This window comes from Martes martes (assembly GCF_963455335.1).
Source record: "Martes martes genome assembly, chromosome: 6".
NCBI lineage: Eukaryota > Metazoa > Chordata > Mammalia > Carnivora > Mustelidae > Martes > Martes martes.
In genome coordinates, this window is record NC_137893.1 from 9,064,783 (window position 1) to 9,082,917 (window position 18,135).

General features: G+C 49.7%; 1 protein-coding gene across 1 annotated transcript in view; it reads right to left on the minus strand.

The window, feature by feature from the left end:
* The window catches only part of TULP4 (TUB like protein 4), a 175,730-nt gene that overhangs the window by 16,124 nt on the left and 141,471 nt on the right, over positions 1-18,135 (minus strand). The window contains exons 6-10 of the mRNA XM_080806973.1: positions 17,146-17,312; positions 9,332-9,556; positions 8,179-8,413; positions 3,602-3,746; positions 4-148 (exon numbers count right to left, since the gene is read on the minus strand). Of these exons, the coding sequence (XP_080663099.1) occupies positions 4-148; positions 3,602-3,746; positions 8,179-8,413; positions 9,332-9,556; positions 17,146-17,312 (917 nt within the window). The remainder of the gene's footprint in view (positions 1-3; positions 149-3,601; positions 3,747-8,178; positions 8,414-9,331; positions 9,557-17,145; positions 17,313-18,135) is intronic.

Sequence of the window (18,135 nt, forward strand, 5' to 3'; positions counted from 1 at the left end):
TACCTGAGTGATGTCTTCAAAGGGAAACTCTCTTCGTGTCAGGCTGGGCGAGCCAATGGAGGGCTTGCGCATCGGCAACCGGGGAGACCTGGACATCTCCTGAGCAGCCCGGGACAGCTTGGGAGACTTCCGGGCCTCAATGTTGATCCTGTGGAGACAAGGCCAGGAGGGTCAGGCCCCACGGGTGGGGGAGGCGCCCACTGCCATGGCCCTCTCCTCCGTGCTCTGGCAGCCACCATGGGTGCCAGGTTCCCAGGGGCCAGGTCCCTTTATCCGAGCCTCTCCCACCTGCTTTTGCCTCGTGAATGTGAAGAAAGAACAGAACTGCATATCAAGTAATATATATTTGAAAATATGGTGAGATTAGGGAGTGCCTGGGTGGCTCAGTGGGTTAAAGCCTCTGTCTTCGGCTCAAGTCATGATCTCAGGGTCCTGAGATCAAGCCCCACATAGGGCTCCCTGCTCAGCGGAGAGCCTGCTTCTCCTTCTCTCTGCTTGTGCTCTCTGTCATTATTTTTCTTTCTCAAATAAATAAATCTTAAAAAAATCTATGGTGAGATTAGACCAAGTGATTCATTTGTAAGGAACCTCAGAGAATTAAATGTAGTTGACTTTCTACTGACTAATAATTAAGTTTAGAAACGTCCACACGCCTTCTGCATGTGGGAAACTACCAAGTGGGAAGAGCCATTTTTCACCTTAAGGCCACAACAATTTTACAATTCCTCCTACAATGTTAGGATTTCGACAGACTCTAGCCTTTCACCAGTTGTATTTTAAATCAAATCTGTGTATTTTAAATCAAATCCCCTGCTGCCTTTTTTTTTTTTTAAATTTTTTATTTCTTTTCAGTGTAACAGTATTCATTGTTTTTTCACCACACCCAGTGCTCCATGCAATCTGTGCCCTCCCTAATACCCACCACCTGGTTCCCCCGACCTCCCACCCCCCGCCCCTTCAAAACCCTCAGGTTGTTTTTCAGAGTCCATAGTCTCTCACGGTTCACCTCCCCTTCCAATTTCCCTCAACTCCCTTCTCCTCTCCATCTCCCCTTGTCCTCCATGTTATTTGTTACGCTCCACAAATAAGTGAAACCATATGATACTTGACTCTCTCTGCTTGACTTATTTCACTCAGCATCATCTCTTCCAGTCCCGTCCATGTTGCTACAAAAGTTGGGTATTCGTCCTTTCTGACGGAGGCATAATACTCCATAGTGTATATGGACCACATCTTCCTTATCCATTCATCCGTTGAAGGGCATCTTGGTTCTTTCCACAGTTTGGCGACCGTGGCCATTGCTGCTATAAACATTGGGGTACAGATGGCCCTTCTTTTCACTAAATCTGTATCTTTGGGGTAAATACCCAGTAGTGCAATTGCAGGGTCCCTGCTGCCTTTTGATCCTACATTCTATCTCTGGTCTTCAGTTCTGTTTGTCACCCAGGGACACGTGTATTAATGCCAGTCTACCCCACAGAGAGTGCTATACAAATGAGTATGTTAAGGTCAAGGGCAGTCAACGAGAGAAAAGCACTGAGCCTCATGAATGTTGCTTGAGAGCTTGCTATGATAGCGGGGGCTCCCAAAGTTTGGGGAGACCCGGGGACTGAGCTTGTGAAAACTCTGTGTGAGGACAGTTAGTCCGGCTGCGGCATGCAGGATGATTCAACACAGGGAAAGACAGAAGGAACGAGGACCAGTGCCAGAGACCGCCACATCCAGGAACTTTAAAAGGACATTTACAGGTGAGGAGTTTGGGTGCTTATATGTTAGGGTTAACGTTCCCTTAATTAACGGGAAAAGCTGAAACACTACAGAAGTGTAGGGAAGTTCATAATTTTATTTGTAATTTCAACATGCTTAGAATAAAGATGGAAAAAAAATCAATCAAATTACTTCAGCAACTGGTATATACATGGGGGAAAAACTCACACCATACACAAAAATTAATCTGAGATTGAAGTATGAAAGCTAAAACTACAAAGTTTCTGGAAAAGAACAGAAAAATGTCTTTACAACTGAAGAGTAGACAAAGATTTCCTAAACAGGACACGAAACACACTAATCATAAGAGAAGAAATTCATATTGCGTTAGACCACGTATGTGACACTGCGTATCTCCGCCCAAAGACTCAAAGCTAGAATACATGAAGACTGACAACTTGATGAGAGAAAAACAACTCAGTAAAAAGTGGGCAAAAGACCCAAGAGAAATCCAAATGGCCCCTAAGCATATGAAAAACTGGCTAGCAGCGGTCACCAGAGACTGCCGACACCCCTACATGCCCAGCAGAAGGGATAAAACTGTCTGCTAACAGTGACAGTGCAAACATGGGTGGGGACAGAAGCCTCACAGGCCACCAACAGGAACTCAGAACAGCGGCGCACCCTGGGATACTGGCTGGCAGTTTCTAATAAAGTTACGTGTGTGCCAGGACCCGGCAAGTTCCCCGCTAAGTGTATACCCGAGATAAATGAGTGCATGTGCCCCCAAGAAGTCTTGTATAAGGATGCCTACGACGGGCTGATTTATAACAGCCCCAAACTGGAAACTACCTAAGATCAACCTACTGGTGACAGGAATAAACAAAGTGTAGAATGTCCACTACAACGGAAACCACAGAGCAAAGAAGAAAAACCACCGACACACAGCACACAAATGAGTCTCAGTCATTATGTTGAGCAAAAAACGTCAAATAAAAAAGGAGTATATATTGCTGACGTCATTTATATGAAATTCAAGAACAAGTCAAACTCATCTGTAGTGACAGAACTTAGAAGAGTGATTACTCTGGGGAGTGGGTATCGAATGGGAAGGGACATGAGGAGCTTTCCGGGATGATGGAAATGTTACCTTCAACTGGGTGATAAATATTCTGCTTTATCAACTGCACAGGAAATTAGGTCTTTGAGATCTGGGCAGGTATGTATCTGCACATAAATTAGATCTTAATTTCGCACAGCATCACAGAATTTCAGAGCTAAAGAGAGCTTAGTGAGGATCTGGCCCACCTTTCCCTTCCACAGGTAAGGACACTGGCATCCGGGTCAGGGGTTCATTCAAGGCTGAGCTCATACAGCCTTCAGGAGTGGAGCCGGGAGCGGAGGGGGCTCTTACCTAGGACACAACAGGCCCTTTTACCTAATCTAAGCTTTTGGCCACTCTTTAGGACAAACCTGTGGCATGTGAAATTTTTTTAGTTTATGATTTATTTCCAATTACAGCATTATACGGTATTAAACTGGGCATTCCGTTCAACGCAGTACATTACACTTCCTGTAAAACCTTCTTCTTACTTTTCTTGAACTGGAAGAACAAAGTGAGCGGGGAGCTCCGGCCGCCCTGCGCCCCTACCATCGGTACTAACCCTGAGGAGTTCGGAGGCTTAGCAAACTTCCCGTGGATGGATTTTTCTACCCAAAGGAGAGAAGAAAGGAAACCTGTAATTATCGCTGGCAGACCCTCCCGATGAAAGGCAGAGATGCCCTCTTGCAGGGGCCCTTCTGGTGTCGGCTTCAACGGGACGTTGCTGCAGACAGGACACAGACGTCCCCAGAGGCCCTAACAAGGGAGACCAGCCCTGGGGAGCGAGCTTACCTTGGGAGTTTGGGTGACTTGCTAGCTCGGGAGATTTTGGGGGATTTCTTGGCAGCCCAGTCGTCACTCAGTTCCACGTCACTGGAGTCCGAGCAGTTGCAGCTGTCCAGCATGGCGGAGATCAGGCCGTTTCCGTAGATTTCATCTGGTGAGACACAACCCACAGATGCCGGAAAGTGCTATCAGTTAGGCCCTAGTGAGGATGGTTAGCACGGGAAACTATGGACAGACCGACTCTCTGGGCCAGCACTCTAAGTTCAGAGTTGAAAGAGAAAGGACCACAGTATGGTCTCCCTTTTCCGTTTTTATGCTGTAACATTTCCTAAGCAAAAGGAGGCAGTAACTTCTACTGTTATCAAAATGGGCCTGAATTTCAGTGTCTCTGGAATGTACAGAATCGTCTGGCCGCGTTTACTGTGCCCAAAGCGGGAACCTCCCAGCACAACAAGCGTCCATGTGGGTTCATACGGGTTTGGAGGCAACTGGAGGAGCCAGGCGAAGCAAGAGGCTTGCTTACTCACAGACGCCCCCAAGATCCTGCTTCTGAGCGGAGGCCTGCCAAGGCCCCTGCGGGTTCCAGGCCTGCTCTGGACCAGTGACCTGACAAGGTCGGGGCCGTGGCAGGGACTCCCAGACGTTTACACCGGCCTGCTTTGAGCGATGGCTGGAAGGCAGGCTTGGGCAGGTGCCCTGTCCCTGGCAGTCCTGGGCTCTGCGGGGGTTCCTGAACAGAAGCTGCTGGAGTGTCACTGCTGGTCACCAGGCAGGAGGTTTGAGGGCCTGCGGCGGAGGACGGTGCACACGGAGGCTGGGCCATCACGAGACTGCACTGCAGAGGAAGGTCGTGTCTGACCCCTTCCTCAAAATCCCTTCTCCCACCCTTCACATCCCTTCACTTCCCAACCCTGCTCTGCCCTCACGGTAGGAAGCCCATCTTCCAAATCACTTTTTTTTTTTTTTTAAGATTTTATTTATTTATCTGACAGGCAGAGATCACAAGTAGGCAGAGAGGCAGGCAGAGAGAGAGAGAGGAGGAAGCAGACTCCCTGCTGAGCAGAGAGCCCCATGTGGGACTCGATCCCAGGACCCTGAGATCATGACCTGAGCCGAAGGCAGAGACTTAACCCACTGAGCCACCCAGGCACCCGCAAATCACTTTGTTTTGCTGACAAAAGCCTCATTCCTCCAAGGCTCCAAGAACCTTGCCAAGTTATAAAAAAGCTGAACTATTCAACTGCAATAAAACCATTTATGGAAGTTAAGTGACTTTATCATTCAAAAGGGCTGTTTACATTTGAAAGGAGGAATTTGCTAAGGTAAACTAGCGTTTCTGAACATATGGAGGGGACATCTGTGAACAGGGACCTGTCTGAGGGCCCTGGAGGCCGAGAAGCTCCCGTGAAGCACCGGCCGAGGCCCACATCACCCTCTTCTTAAACGACTTCCTTATCAGGAGGCACGACCCGTGAGGACAGCAAGCTGGGGTGGTGAGCACCTGCGTTCAATCAAGTAAGAAGGTTTAATTCACGTGCCCTGAGCGGCGCTTTACGTCACGTAACTGAGGAGTCACTTGGGGCAACGACGCTTGGCCATGAGTCACGCCAGCCGTGTGAACACACAGAAAGCTTCTGCGGGCTTGTGAGCCCAGAGCCAGCTCACAGCCTGAGGAAACTCAGTACCGCGCTGTCCACTCAGCTCCCGGCCGGTCTGCTGACCCAGGAGTTCACAGCTGCTCTAGGTCACACCATTTGCTTTTGTCCTTGACTCATGTCTTAATCCAGCTGGGCGGCTGTAACAAAATGCCACAGACTGGGTGGCTTATGAGCAACAGAAACTTCCGTCTCAGCTCTGGAGGCTGGAGTCCGGGATCAGGTTCTGGCGATGCCTCTCTTCCCGGCCCGCAGTCGGCTACCCTCTCGCTGTGTGCTCCCGGGCCCTCGCCTCAGCGGGTGCGTGTGCGGAGACAGAGCCCTCCTGCTTTTCTGGCAAGGCCACCAATCCTACTGTCAAGTTAGGACTGTACCCGGCTCATTTCACCTGAATCGCTCCCTAAAAGCCTGATCTCCAAATACGGTAACACGGGAGGTAAGGGCTTCGACGTGTGAATGTCTGGGGGACACAATTCCACCCACAGTAATAAGCTCTGACAAAGACGCCTTTTAAAAATTGGTGGATTTTTACTTAACAAAACATGCTCTCATGTATGTTCTCAACTATAAAAATACACACTGGTCATTCAGAGGAGTGTGTGTGTTCAGCTGCCGGGAGAACACGTCCAAGAGCGGGTCCCAAGCTTTGGAGCCTGACCGTCTGCCCGACAGCAGCAGGTGCGGACGCGGCGGCCTCACCCCAGACCCACAGAAGGAGGCTACAGGGCAGGCGTGGCAACCTGGGCTCAGATAAATTCCCCAGGTGATCTGCAGGGAGGTGGCCCGGGACCGCCTTCTGAGAAGCTCCCGGCTTCCCGAAGTCAGTGCTGCTCCCACTCGGAACCCGCGGGCGCACACTGTTCGGGGGTCGGTTACTCATGTTCCGCCTCGTGACACAGCTTTTGTGTTGGTCTTGAGGTTTTCTTGATATTCTGACTGAACTTCTCAAATGCTGTCTTGTCACCCAAAAGAGGTTTCTGAACCCCCTGGAAGCAGAGACACTGGGCATCACCCCACAACCACAGGAGACCCAGCGACCGCGGACAGAGGGAGCACGGAACACGTACTGTGGGCCTGCTCTATAACTTTGACTCTTTTAATTAAAAAAATAAGGCATCTTATTCCCCAGAGGACTGCCAGCAATTGAGTCCGTCTGTGTTTGCCATGAGCTGGACGTGAACGTAAGGAGGAGCAGGTCCGGGGCGGGGCCAGGCTCCCAGCACGGGGCTTGGGAGGTCACAGCCTCAGCGCCCGCAGCTCCCCCGTCTGCATCTTCTGTCCTATTTCTAGGGAGGAATTTCTGCACTTGGGACAGAAGCAAGCTCTTCCGGTCCGTTCCCTTCAACATGCAACCCGAGGGAGGTTTCACAGACTTGAACACAAGCGGGAGCCTCAGACACAACGACCTCCCTCCGTGAGATGACCACGACGCACACCTTCCGCGCCTCACCCCCTCCGGGCATCACTGGTCGCCACCGGCTCCTCTCCCCTCCCGTTCGAGGTCAGTGGCCACTGCTCTCCTGTTCTCCTCACTTCGCCTGCCTGCCTTCTCGGTCTTCTCCCTCCCTCTGCTCCACCCACCGCCCTGTCAGCCTCCGGTTCTTCCGCTCACTTCCTCTACTTTTGGTACCGGTTCTCTGCATGACTCAAAAGACAAACAAATGGACGAATACCCAAGTTGTTAAAGTACAGTTTTACCGCTTTCAATTTTACACCGTGACACTGACCGCAGAACGAGGCCCCAGACGCCGAGCCAGGAACGGAGACCGGACAGAGGTGGGGCAGCTACACGGAGTACCAGAGTGAGCGGGCAGGCCAGGCTGGACCATGACGCTAACACGTCACGGCGCCTTCGGGGACACAAGGGGCAGGGCCAGTCTAAGAGGCAGGAGAGACAGGAGGAGAAGGGAAGTGGAGAGCAGCAGGCACCCATGAAACAAATCCCTTTCCAGGTTAGGCGCTCGCCAGGCCCTGGGGTAGAGAGAGGACTCAGTGACCCCGTCCAGGTCCTCAGGACTCGGGGCAGAAGAGCCTGGCCCAACAAGCACCACGGGCCCTGTGGGACCCCAGCAGCCCGAGTGACAGGCGGCTGGCCCAGGAGGCAGCACTTCTCCCTCCGCTGCAGGGGCCGAGCAGGATTTCACGGGGGACAGCAACCTATGGAGCCGGCAGGTAGTGCTGGCGGGGCACGGGGGCCTCAGCAGTCCCCCGCTTAGGACACTGGGCAAGCACCAAGGTGCAAAGACAAAGAGCCAAGTCCCTTTGCTCGGGAGGCTCCCAGTCTCGTGTGGCAGAGGCGAGCGAGCAGCGCGCCCCCTGAGGACAGGTGAGTAACGAAGACCGGTGGGGGAGAGAGTTCTTAGAAGGGCAGATTGAATCATCATGCCAAATCTTTATGGATGAGCAGGGAATTTTCCTTGGTAATCAGCTAAAAAGCAACTCACGGTGGATGAGGGAGGAACAGAAGTAAGATTCTAGCAGGAGGCTGAGGAGTAGGCTGAAGCTCTGAGAATTTTAATTCTATCCCTCGCTCTGGGAGGGCAGAGATGCACCTCACTGTGGTTTTCAGCTGGTCTCAACACTGCATTAAGGCCCTTGATGACACCTGATGAGTAACTAAAAGAAGAATCTACCATTCCCAGAAAGCCTGGGCCCGCTTCCCTGACAGAGAGCTGACGTTTGCTCGATCCACGGCCCAGCCACACGAAGCCTTGCAGAATGCTGTTAAAAACCCATGAGAAAGGACATTTTAAGAATCATTAACTTCGATACAACGTTGGAAGTGGGGCGGCTTCGAGGACCTTCCACACTAGCCGCAACACAGGCTCATGTTTCATACGCGGCATTGTCCTCGCACGGGCTGTCAGGAAACCCATTCCTCAACCTCCCCTGAGAACGAGGTCTTAGTGTCTCTGGCGTGGAGCCCACCTGATTTGCCATCCGTCCGGGGGTCCATGATGACGAACTCCGGCCGCAGCTTACTGACGCGCCGCCCCTTGAGGATGGGTACGAGCCCGCCCAGGTACTCCAGGTAGAGGGTGTAGCACGGACCGCCCACCTCCGGGTCGTCCTCCGTGCGCTTCATGGTGCAATGCAGGCGCTCGTTGCCGGCAGAGGGGTAGCTGACGAAGTCTCGCATGTTGTTGGGATCTGGAATTGGGGGCTAGAGGCAGGTCGTGGACAGAAAAGAGTACGGATGTCACTGAGAAATGCAACAGAGCACTGGCTGCTAGTTCGGGGAGGCTTAACGACGTGATGTGGGACGGCGGTTCTCAACTCGGGGTGCATGGAAGAATCCCCTGGGACCTTTAAAAAAATACCTAAGCTAGGATCCCACCTCTAACAATGAAATCAGAGTCTCTGTGTATTTTCTAAAGACTCCCCATGCGGTTTAATGTGTAGCCAGGGCAGAGAATCCCTGTACACAACCGAGACGGTAAAGCAGCTTGAAAAATATCACAAGATTCTAAACTGATGTTTTAAGAAAAAAAGTCACCTTGAACAAGTGCACCTGACACTTGGAAGCAGAGACAGAACACAAAACAGAGAACACAGGCAAGAACGTGAGGCGCAGAGGCTCCGAGGTTAGGGGGGACACCAGTCTGCACGTGAACAGCCTCACCAAAACCGGACAAGTGTCGAGTCACAGTCCATATCAAGGCCGAGTGACAGCAAGTGCAGGGTGGGGGACACCCCAGGACAGGGTTCAGTCCGACCTCTCCCAGAACTAGCAGTGGAGCACACTACTCCAACTTCTAGGAACAGGTTTCCCACTCTTCTGACGCATCTGCCGGGAAGTCAGGATTGAACACGGCAGAACGCGCATCAGGAATCAACCCCCCCTATTGCCTTTGCCACGAGGAAGCTCAGGCCCCTCACACAAGGCGAGTCTCTGGCAAGACAGTGGGGCCAAGGACAGATGGCACTCGGAAGCGGACATCAGCCAGATCCTCCCGTCTAGGAGCAGACATGACTTCTGCTCGCCTGCTCTGGGATGCTTGCCGGCTTTCCTGGACCCTGCCCTCCTAGGGCCAGCCGTCCGGGCGGGGGAGCCAGCTGGGGGAGGGTGGAGAGGTCTTACCTTGATGGTGGGGGTGAAGGCGGTGGAGAGGTAGGAGCAGAGGCGAGGGGGCAGGGTGAGCTTGCTGACGTCCTTGTCTTCCCGCAGGGCGCTGGCGATGGCCTCCTGGCACAGCAGCTGCAGGCTGGACACGCGGTGCTCCACGCGCACCACGTACAGGGCCGGCCCCGAAGCCATCAGCAGCCGCGAGTCCCGGTGTCCCCAGCAGATGGAGACAATGGGGCGCTGCCGGGAAGTGAGGGAGGTGACACTTAGGCTCTGCTCTTGTAGTACTCTTGTAGTAAAGCACAGATCATGCACGCGTGTGTCAAACAAAACAAAGTGACCTAATAGTTTCCGAGAATATTGGTTTTTAAAAAGTATAACACACAGTAAAATACTACAACACAGAAATTCAGTATTTTCATTGGAAACCAGGTGCTCAGACCAGAATGCAAAGCACTGGAACAGTTTTGTGCAGTTTTTTTAATGTGAATTATCTCATTTGATCTGGTGCCATAAACCCTAACTTAGCTCTGTATGATGATGTCTCTACCGGAAGACGCTTTTAGCCTGGGGTACAGTAACCCACACCCCTTACTGAGCTCTGGCTATCTGGATCCCCGAAAAACCTCTGGCTGTTCCTGTGGCTTGGGGAGGTGGTGCGGAGGTAGACCAGACAGCCGGTCCCTTTGGTCGTAACAAGTCGCATTTTAGAGTGACATCGACACTGGTCTGGAGTCACGTGCCGTGTGACCTAGGGACTACTCAACAACCCTGGGATGTCTCCCATGTTCTCAGGAGTAGAATGGGAGCTGTGAGGATTAAAGAAGAGGGAAGATGTCAAAGGTACTCCTGAGACCTATCACAGGCTACAGCCCACAGACGCTGCATCGCAGTCCTCCTTGGCCACCCTTGAGCTACGGCCAGAGGAAGAAAGCAGAATGCTCTCCAGGAAGAGGACAGTGGTGAGGGGACATAGAGCTCCTGTGCGGACCGCTCAAGTGGCCTGTGCCGACACTGCTTTGAAACGGCAGGCCAAATCCAAATAGGCAAGTCAGAAACTAGCTGCCCGGACGAGACACCAAGGCTCAGGGGCACCGGCTAAGCGAGATCCACAGCAAGGAATACAGGAGGAGGCAGAGGGCTGTGATGGGGAAGCGGCGGGAGAACTGGTTCCTTCCGGTCCAGCTGGATGGGGCTCTAATTTAGGGAGGTCTTAAGGGGCTGCAAAGATCAGAAGTGGGGTGTCAAATCACTTATAGGAGTGACAGGAGCAGAATTTTCATAGCACTTTAGTGACAAACAACAAGATAAAAGGAACAGATGAAGACACTTGCTTAAAATAGCCTCCAGGGTCAGCTAATCCTGGTTTCAACTTCGAAACAAAGCGCCAGGCTGAAGATGCTCCACCTTCTCTTTCCGTCTCTGTGAGCCCCAGCAGTGCGGGCTGGGGCCCCAGGCGCGACCCCCTGGAGGAGGACCACGGAGCGGGAACTCAAGTGTGTGGGCCTCCAGATGGGGCTCCTTACAAGAGGGTCCCACCCGTGGGGCAGACCCCACAGAGTAAGCCATAGTCACGACTGGAGACAAGGCAGACAACACACACAAAATACACAGAACACTCCTGTGCTGTCGTCAACCCCTGTAAGTGCAGGTCACATAGTTAATCCTCCTGTCCCCTCTGTCCTTCTGCTTTTCATTGTAGCAGTTAAAGTGTTTTGGGAGGATCTTACATAAAGTTATCATTATGGTAAGTCTGTATCTCATATCTTTGTACAAAGGAACTTAAACCACGTACACAGACTTTCAAAGTGGATGAAAATTCTCTTACAGCATCACAACCAATCACAGTGGCCCACCGAACCCTCTCAGTTCTGCCGTGGGGAAGCACGATTCTCACTGACCTCACCAGGAGCCCGTGAACCTGTCGCTCGGAGAGGCTAAGGACAGCAAACACGCGGGAAGCCACAGTTCTCACCCGCTTCCCTTCAACCCCACTGCTTGTGTGCCTTCTGCAGGGGCTCCCTCCTCTCCTGTCCGGACACCACACCACCGCCCGAAGAGGGCAGAATGTCCCACAAACCAACTGAACCGTCAGTCACAAGCAAAGTAAGAGGCCCAAATTGCCCCCTTAGTCCATTTGATCAAGGCACTTTTATTCAGAAACAAATTGGACATGTCTGCAGAAGAGGCAAACAGGAGGAGAAACAGGCTGCGTCATTAGCAAATGGACAATGACCAGAACGACTCTTTACAGCAGAAAAGAATCTGCAGGTCACGTGGGCACAAACACAGACAAATTAGTCCAGAAATACTGTTAGGTGCACCAGAAAGCAAGAGGACAGCCCTGTCTGGAAGGGGAGGGAGGACCGTGCTCCTGCTCGGTGCATGGCATCCACGAGGAAATAGACTTCTCCGCAGGGAGGGCTGAAAGGGTTGGAAAGAGTGAAAACCAGAACCCAGGCCCCTTCTGAGGGTGGGAGGTATGCGGCAGCCTGAGGACGTGATAACCTGCGGGGGCTCAAAGGGAGAACTATTATCCAGAGCAAGGTTACCGGGAAGTACCGAGAATACCACCAGGGATGGATAGCCAGTGTTTGGGGTGAGCATCACCTACTTGTCCGCGTCAGTGATAGTCTGTTTCAGTAAAGGGGGGGGAACACATGCTCATGTAAGTTATTTCTGCAGCATATATTCCATGTAAGATGATAAAGGAGCAGGGGCGCCTGGGTGGCTCAGTGGGTTGAGCCTCTGCCTTCAGCTCAGGTCATGATCCCAGGGTCCTGGGATCGAGCCCCGCATCGGGCTCTCTGCTCAGCGGGGGGAGCCTGTTTCCCTCTCTCTCTGCCTGCCTCTGCCTACTTGTGATCTCTGTCTGTCAAATAAATAAATAAAATCTTAAAAAAAAAAAAGATGACAAAGTAGCAAAACAAATACTGGTAACTTTCTATACTAAATTTTAAGGCTGTATCAGAGAAGCAAAGAAGAATTTACAGATAATGAGAGTTGATGCTCTTGTCTGAAGGTTCTGAGGTCTCCTTGACGTGGGGAAATTGATCACTGTTAATTCCCATTGAGTGGAGGAGGGCGGCAGTGGGGCCCTGACCTCAGGGTACCTTTAAATCCTGTAAGCCTGTAGAAAGGCTGTACCATGTATTTGAAAGTTGTTAAGAGACTGTATCTTAAATGTTTTTCCCACCAAAAAAGAAACGGCAATTATGTGTTGTGACGGAGGTGTTTGTGAACCTTATGATGCAATCCTGCGGCAGTACATAAAGGCATCAAATCCACACCCGCATACTTGAAATTTACACAACCTTCATGTCAACTCAGCAGAGCTGGAAATAAATAAGAAACCACACAGGAAATCCTTTTATACCTTTCTAAATACTTTTATACTGTTTTTATATGTCATCTTACTTTTTAAAAGTCTCATTTCCTTTTGGTGCTGAGTTTCCTGTGCTGTTTATGGGTACTTCAGCCTACAAAGCCCTCCCTACAAATGTCCTGTTTTGGAACGAACCAGACTCAAAGTGGAGGTAAGCGCACATGCCCGCAGATATGGGGTGTGAAGTGTCTTGAGTCCGCTGCCTCCCAATCCATGCTTTCTGCCCTCTGTCCCCCAGGATCTGCGATGCCGGCAGAGCACGAAGCCACGGTCTGCCCACCCACAGCCCTCGCCCACAGAGCGCCATCCTCCCTAGGAACTGCCCACCTGCCAGGCCTCGCTGCAGCAGGAGAGAAATGTACCGAATGTTTAATTCCAGTAAACCTGGAACAGAATAAGGGTGCACACTAACGCAGCTCCCACAGATTAATGCTTTTGTTTGAACAGCTGCTGTCTGCTAGGGGAAAAGCTCAGCTGTAAATCTGTGGGCTTACTCTCTCTCTCGAATCACACAAAATGACTATTTTTAGAACTGATGGCTAGAACTGTGAAGTTGGTAACATTCAAATCTTAATTTGTGTAGGGAAGTTCACATACTTTGCATGTCTAAATCCAAGGCAAAAGGACAAGAAAATGAGCTACATTTCACGGAGCGTTAGTGTGGTAGAAATCTAGTGCTTTGGTGAGTCTGATGGAACAAGGAGAGGTATTAGTTGGCTGGAGAGATGCTATTTGTATGAAGGTCTGGTGAGTGGTTGTCCCCTCAAGGACCTCCCTGTCCCTCCGTCTGATGCTGAGCCATGTGAAGGAAGCAGGAAAGTCTGTTCCCCAGACTTCCTCGGCTACAGCGCACAGATCGTATCAGTAAATGGCCGGTTTCAGCCCCTCTGGCACATGGAAACACGCCACATCCCTCCCAGCCTCACCTCCCGCTGCTGGACAGTGCGCCCCACACACTCAGCCAGTCACACATCCAGGTAACTGTCTGGTAAATGCACACAGTGGGGAAGGGGAAGACACATTCTGAGTGTTGGGGACCAATACTGAGAGAAATAAATTCCCTGTCATCACGGACCTGACACCCTGAGGTGGGAAAGGGAGAGAGATGCGTTATCTTAGTCCCTCCGACGGGGACTACCTGCTCACATCAGGTGGTGAAGAAGGGCAGGATAAGGGGCTTGAGAAAGAAGGAGGGGGTTGTTCGGACAGAGGGGCGCACAGAAGGTTGCTCCAATGAGGTAGTTTCAGCAGAGGTCTGACCGAGATGGGGGAGTTTATTTATTTTAAAACATTCAAAGTTTCCTCACCGTATTGCTATATTTGTATCTGCAGTGAGTTGCATGGAGTCCTCTAAAAATTTAAGAGGAATAAAAAACAGGATGTTCTTTCCATATTAAAGATAAGCTGCTCAAGCAAAATAAAAGACAACAGACAAGAAAAGGGTCAAAGCCAGCTGTCCCGAGAGAAGGACCACAAGGCTGGCCGAACCCAGTTTCTGGCCGACGAGGGCCCCGGGCTGAGGACAGAGGATGTGGCCCACGGAGGCGTCCGATCCTCTGGGTGTCAGGGGGTCCCCTGGGCCTCCCAGGCGCTGCACCTCTCCCCCTCCTTTCTGCAGCTCCCTTAAGAAGGTGGGATGATTTTTAGAGGAAACGCACTTCAAACGTCTAATATTTGAAGAGGATGTCTAATGTTGGTACGAGTGTGTACAAAGGGAATGTCTACTGTTTGTACAAGTGTGTACAAAGAAGGAAAGCCTTCTAGAACAGTTCACTTTTAAAACAGACCAAGTTCGGTGAGTGGTCTCCATCCAACTGTGTCGGCTGGAGCCGCGGACAGTTCCGAATGTCACGCTCTGATGATTCGGCCACTGAGGCGCAGCAGTAAAAGGCAGCGCAGCATCCAGGCGCCCACCTCAAGTTTTTAAAAGGACACACCGTTCTTGCATCGTGAAGCAGACAAGCTCAGCAAGTACCTTCTCATCTATTTAGAGCAAACGGGGGAGAAAGCACTCCCGCGGCAGCTTCGTCAGAGCACGTACAGTGAGTCCTCAGCAAAGAGACGGCGACACGGACCTCGGCTAACGGGCACTCCTGGAGTACAGAGTCGATGACCACAGACGCAATCTCTCATTTCACTTTGTTTCCACACCACCTCTCCCTCTCCCTTCTCTCTTAATTTTTTATCCAGCTATCTTATATTGACCACTGAACCTTACAGAATACACGTCGACTCCTCCAACATGCCTTTCAGGCAAAAAACATTCATGAAGCTAAAACAAAACCAACCAACCAACCAAAACCCCAGGCCCAAATTACTGCAGCCCGTGGCATCAGTGGGTAGCACTAACTCTAAGAACCGTCGTCAGAGAAACAGATATGCAATCACATATAGCCGGTCACAGAAACAGCTAATGAGGTAAACTGCAGAATTTTATAACAGGTAGAAAGGAAAATAAATTGCAGCATATTTTCTTATAAGAGCTTCAGCCACTAGCCTTGTTGTTATGAGTAAATCAGGAGAATCAATTTTAAAGCCGAGGCTGCCGCAAGTTTGTGCCCAGCAACGGCTTTGTACGCAATAGCCTACAATCTAATTAACTTAGAAATAAATTATCCAATCTAAATTGCATTTAGTTCTTTCTATAAACAGCCCAATAAATTTCCTAACTTCCTTCCTGCTATAAAAATGTCCCTGCCTTTGGACAATTTGAATAGCATAGCACAGATAACATGTGATTTTAGAATCATTACAGAAAAAGGTTGGTGCTACCTGTAATTAATGTTGTACTTGATTTTTAATAGCATCATTATTTAACTTTATGTTACTGAAGAAATTTTTTCAATGGTTGAAACAGATCCTCAAATGAAAAAAAGAATAATTTATTAAAATGCTGAGACACTATATGGTCATTTTTCCCCAAAGGAAGATCAGCTAAGCTCTCTTTTTATCCTTCAGGTCCAAATAGTGAAAAATTCAAGACCTACGTTAGCTTCACATTATAGTTGATGAAAACGTCTGCAATGGTTGAGGCCACTGAGCCTCTACCATATTCTAGGCACAATGACAATCAGAGAAATGAAGAAAATGTGGTTTTGACTTCGAGAAGATAAGACAAGTAGACGGAAAAGTATAGTAAGTATGAGAAATATCAAACACCCCAAGGAGATGTTTCACAAAGAGGGGTCGCAATCGTTGGCAGCTTTACAAAAGGATGTGATTGTGTTGGCATTAAGGATGATGGATTTTCCCACACTGAGATGGCAGGGAAGGACATTCCTCATAGAAGGAACAGAATGCCAGCAAGGAGGGGTGCCCTTAGTCAGAAAGAAGAGTGGACAATGCTGAATCTATCTGGAGTGTGTTTCGGCGCTCCGATTCACAAATATTCTAATAAATGTAGAAGCCTTATTAATTCAGAAAGAGCTGGAAATTCCCGTCCTCTCCTACTCGTCTTTCAGTTAGGCTAGGGACAGAAAGTTAGCATGATATCTGACTGAGAAGTCATACAGCTTAATGGTTCAATCTATCAACAGAAAGAATAAATGAAGCCTATGTTGACAACTATCTGCCCATCGGTCACACCAAGCAAATATTTACTGAGCACCTACTATGTTCAAGGCAATGCACTGGCAGTTTCAGTTCTGTAAGATGAAAAAAGTCTGGAGATTGATCAAATAATAATGTAATACAGTTCATGCTACTAAAATGTACACTTAAAAATGATTTAAAACGGTAAATTTTATGTCATGTGTATTTTTTCACAAATAAAAAAAGATGTATTTAAATAATGAATGTTCTCATCTAATTACAAATTTCCCCAAATCTGGTATACCTGCCTCTTAGAGCTGAGTAAGGTTAGGATGTGAGTCTCTAATGTGTTATCACCCCTGTCAATCCTCAACTTCCTGTCAGACCTGTCTCCACTACACCCCACTGAGACTCTCATCCCCCATGACAGCCGATGCAGACCTGAAGTGAACTGGTCTAAAGATCTCTGGGAAACAAAAACAAACAGGAAAGGGCTACCTGTGCCTGCTCCCCTAAAGATCTTTAAGCTTTCTTACCTAATGTTTAATAATAATTTAGTTCGGATGTAAAAGTACATTGTTGGCATTAAAAAAAAAAATCAGAGCGAATCAATGAAGACTCAGCACACACACCTGTAAGTTCCTAACTTCTGCCTGGGACTCATGATAAACACCAGTTCACTCTGCTCACTCACCATCCACTCTGTTGAGTGGGGAATGTAATGAAGTATTCTGGTTAAAGGCAAAAACTTGTTCCACCCTGATTTTTTCTGGTTTATACTCCATAATTTAATTAAGGTCAATTAGAGATTAAAATCTGTTGACGATAATTACAGTAAGCACAACCAAGTCTCGGTATCTCACGGAGCCTGGGGAGCCTACTAACACAGTGAAGGGCTGACACACATCCTTACTTGCACAAGCGTGTCCAGAGTGAAGATGTGCTCCCCGCGGACGTTGTAGAACTTGACCATGGCACTCTTCAGAAGAGGGCCATTGGGGAGCTCACCAAGCTGGGTCTGCCGTTCCATCCCAGCGACGGCCAGGAGGTCTCCCTGGGTACACCACTGGGCCACCACCTCTGAAATCACAAAGACGACAGTCAGCATGATGACATGACCCTCCCTGAACTTTCAGTGTTTAGAAAATAAAGCTGCTGAACAAGTACAAGGTGGCTCTTCCCTTTTTCTCATGAAGACAACAGCTACCCATCTGTCTGAAGACAATAGACTCTATTTAAACAGGGGTCTGTTGCCTGGATGGGGAGTGCGGCTCCTCTGAGACACAACTCTGCCAGGTAAAAGCACAGTCGCCAAAGCCAGCATGCTAAGTATCGAACCCCAAAACCTGCATGACTGAGAGCACAGGTAAGATGACCCAACTGAGGACTGTCCATCCATGGCTTGTGTCCCCGACCCCAGCAGTGACTCTGGAGTTTACAGATGCAGAAAGTAGGTCAAGAGCAAAGTCCAGATTTATATTCATTTGATTTCTGTGCACTAATGGGCAGATAAAGTTCAGATAAAGGACATAACTGCCTACAAGGCTCCTGACTTTTCTTCCACATTGGGATGTTGTGGGGGCTTAGAAAAGTAGATAAACACTTCTGGTGGATGGGAGAATTGTCGGAAATTTTCACCCTGGAGATGTGACACCCACCTATAAGCTGTTCTGTACCTCTGAGAAATGGCTATGAAATGGTTTGTCTAATCCCAACGTGAGCAATTTACTTACTCTGACTGCTCCAACAAGCTACTCACACTAATAAGATTTACAGCACAGTTCTTCCCCATTAAGACCCGAGAGCCCCACCTGGCTCACACGGAGATGACTGAAATCCAGAGCTCATAGGCCTCTCCGAGCAAGGCTGGCTGGAGCCTAAAGGTGCCCGGTCACGACAGGAC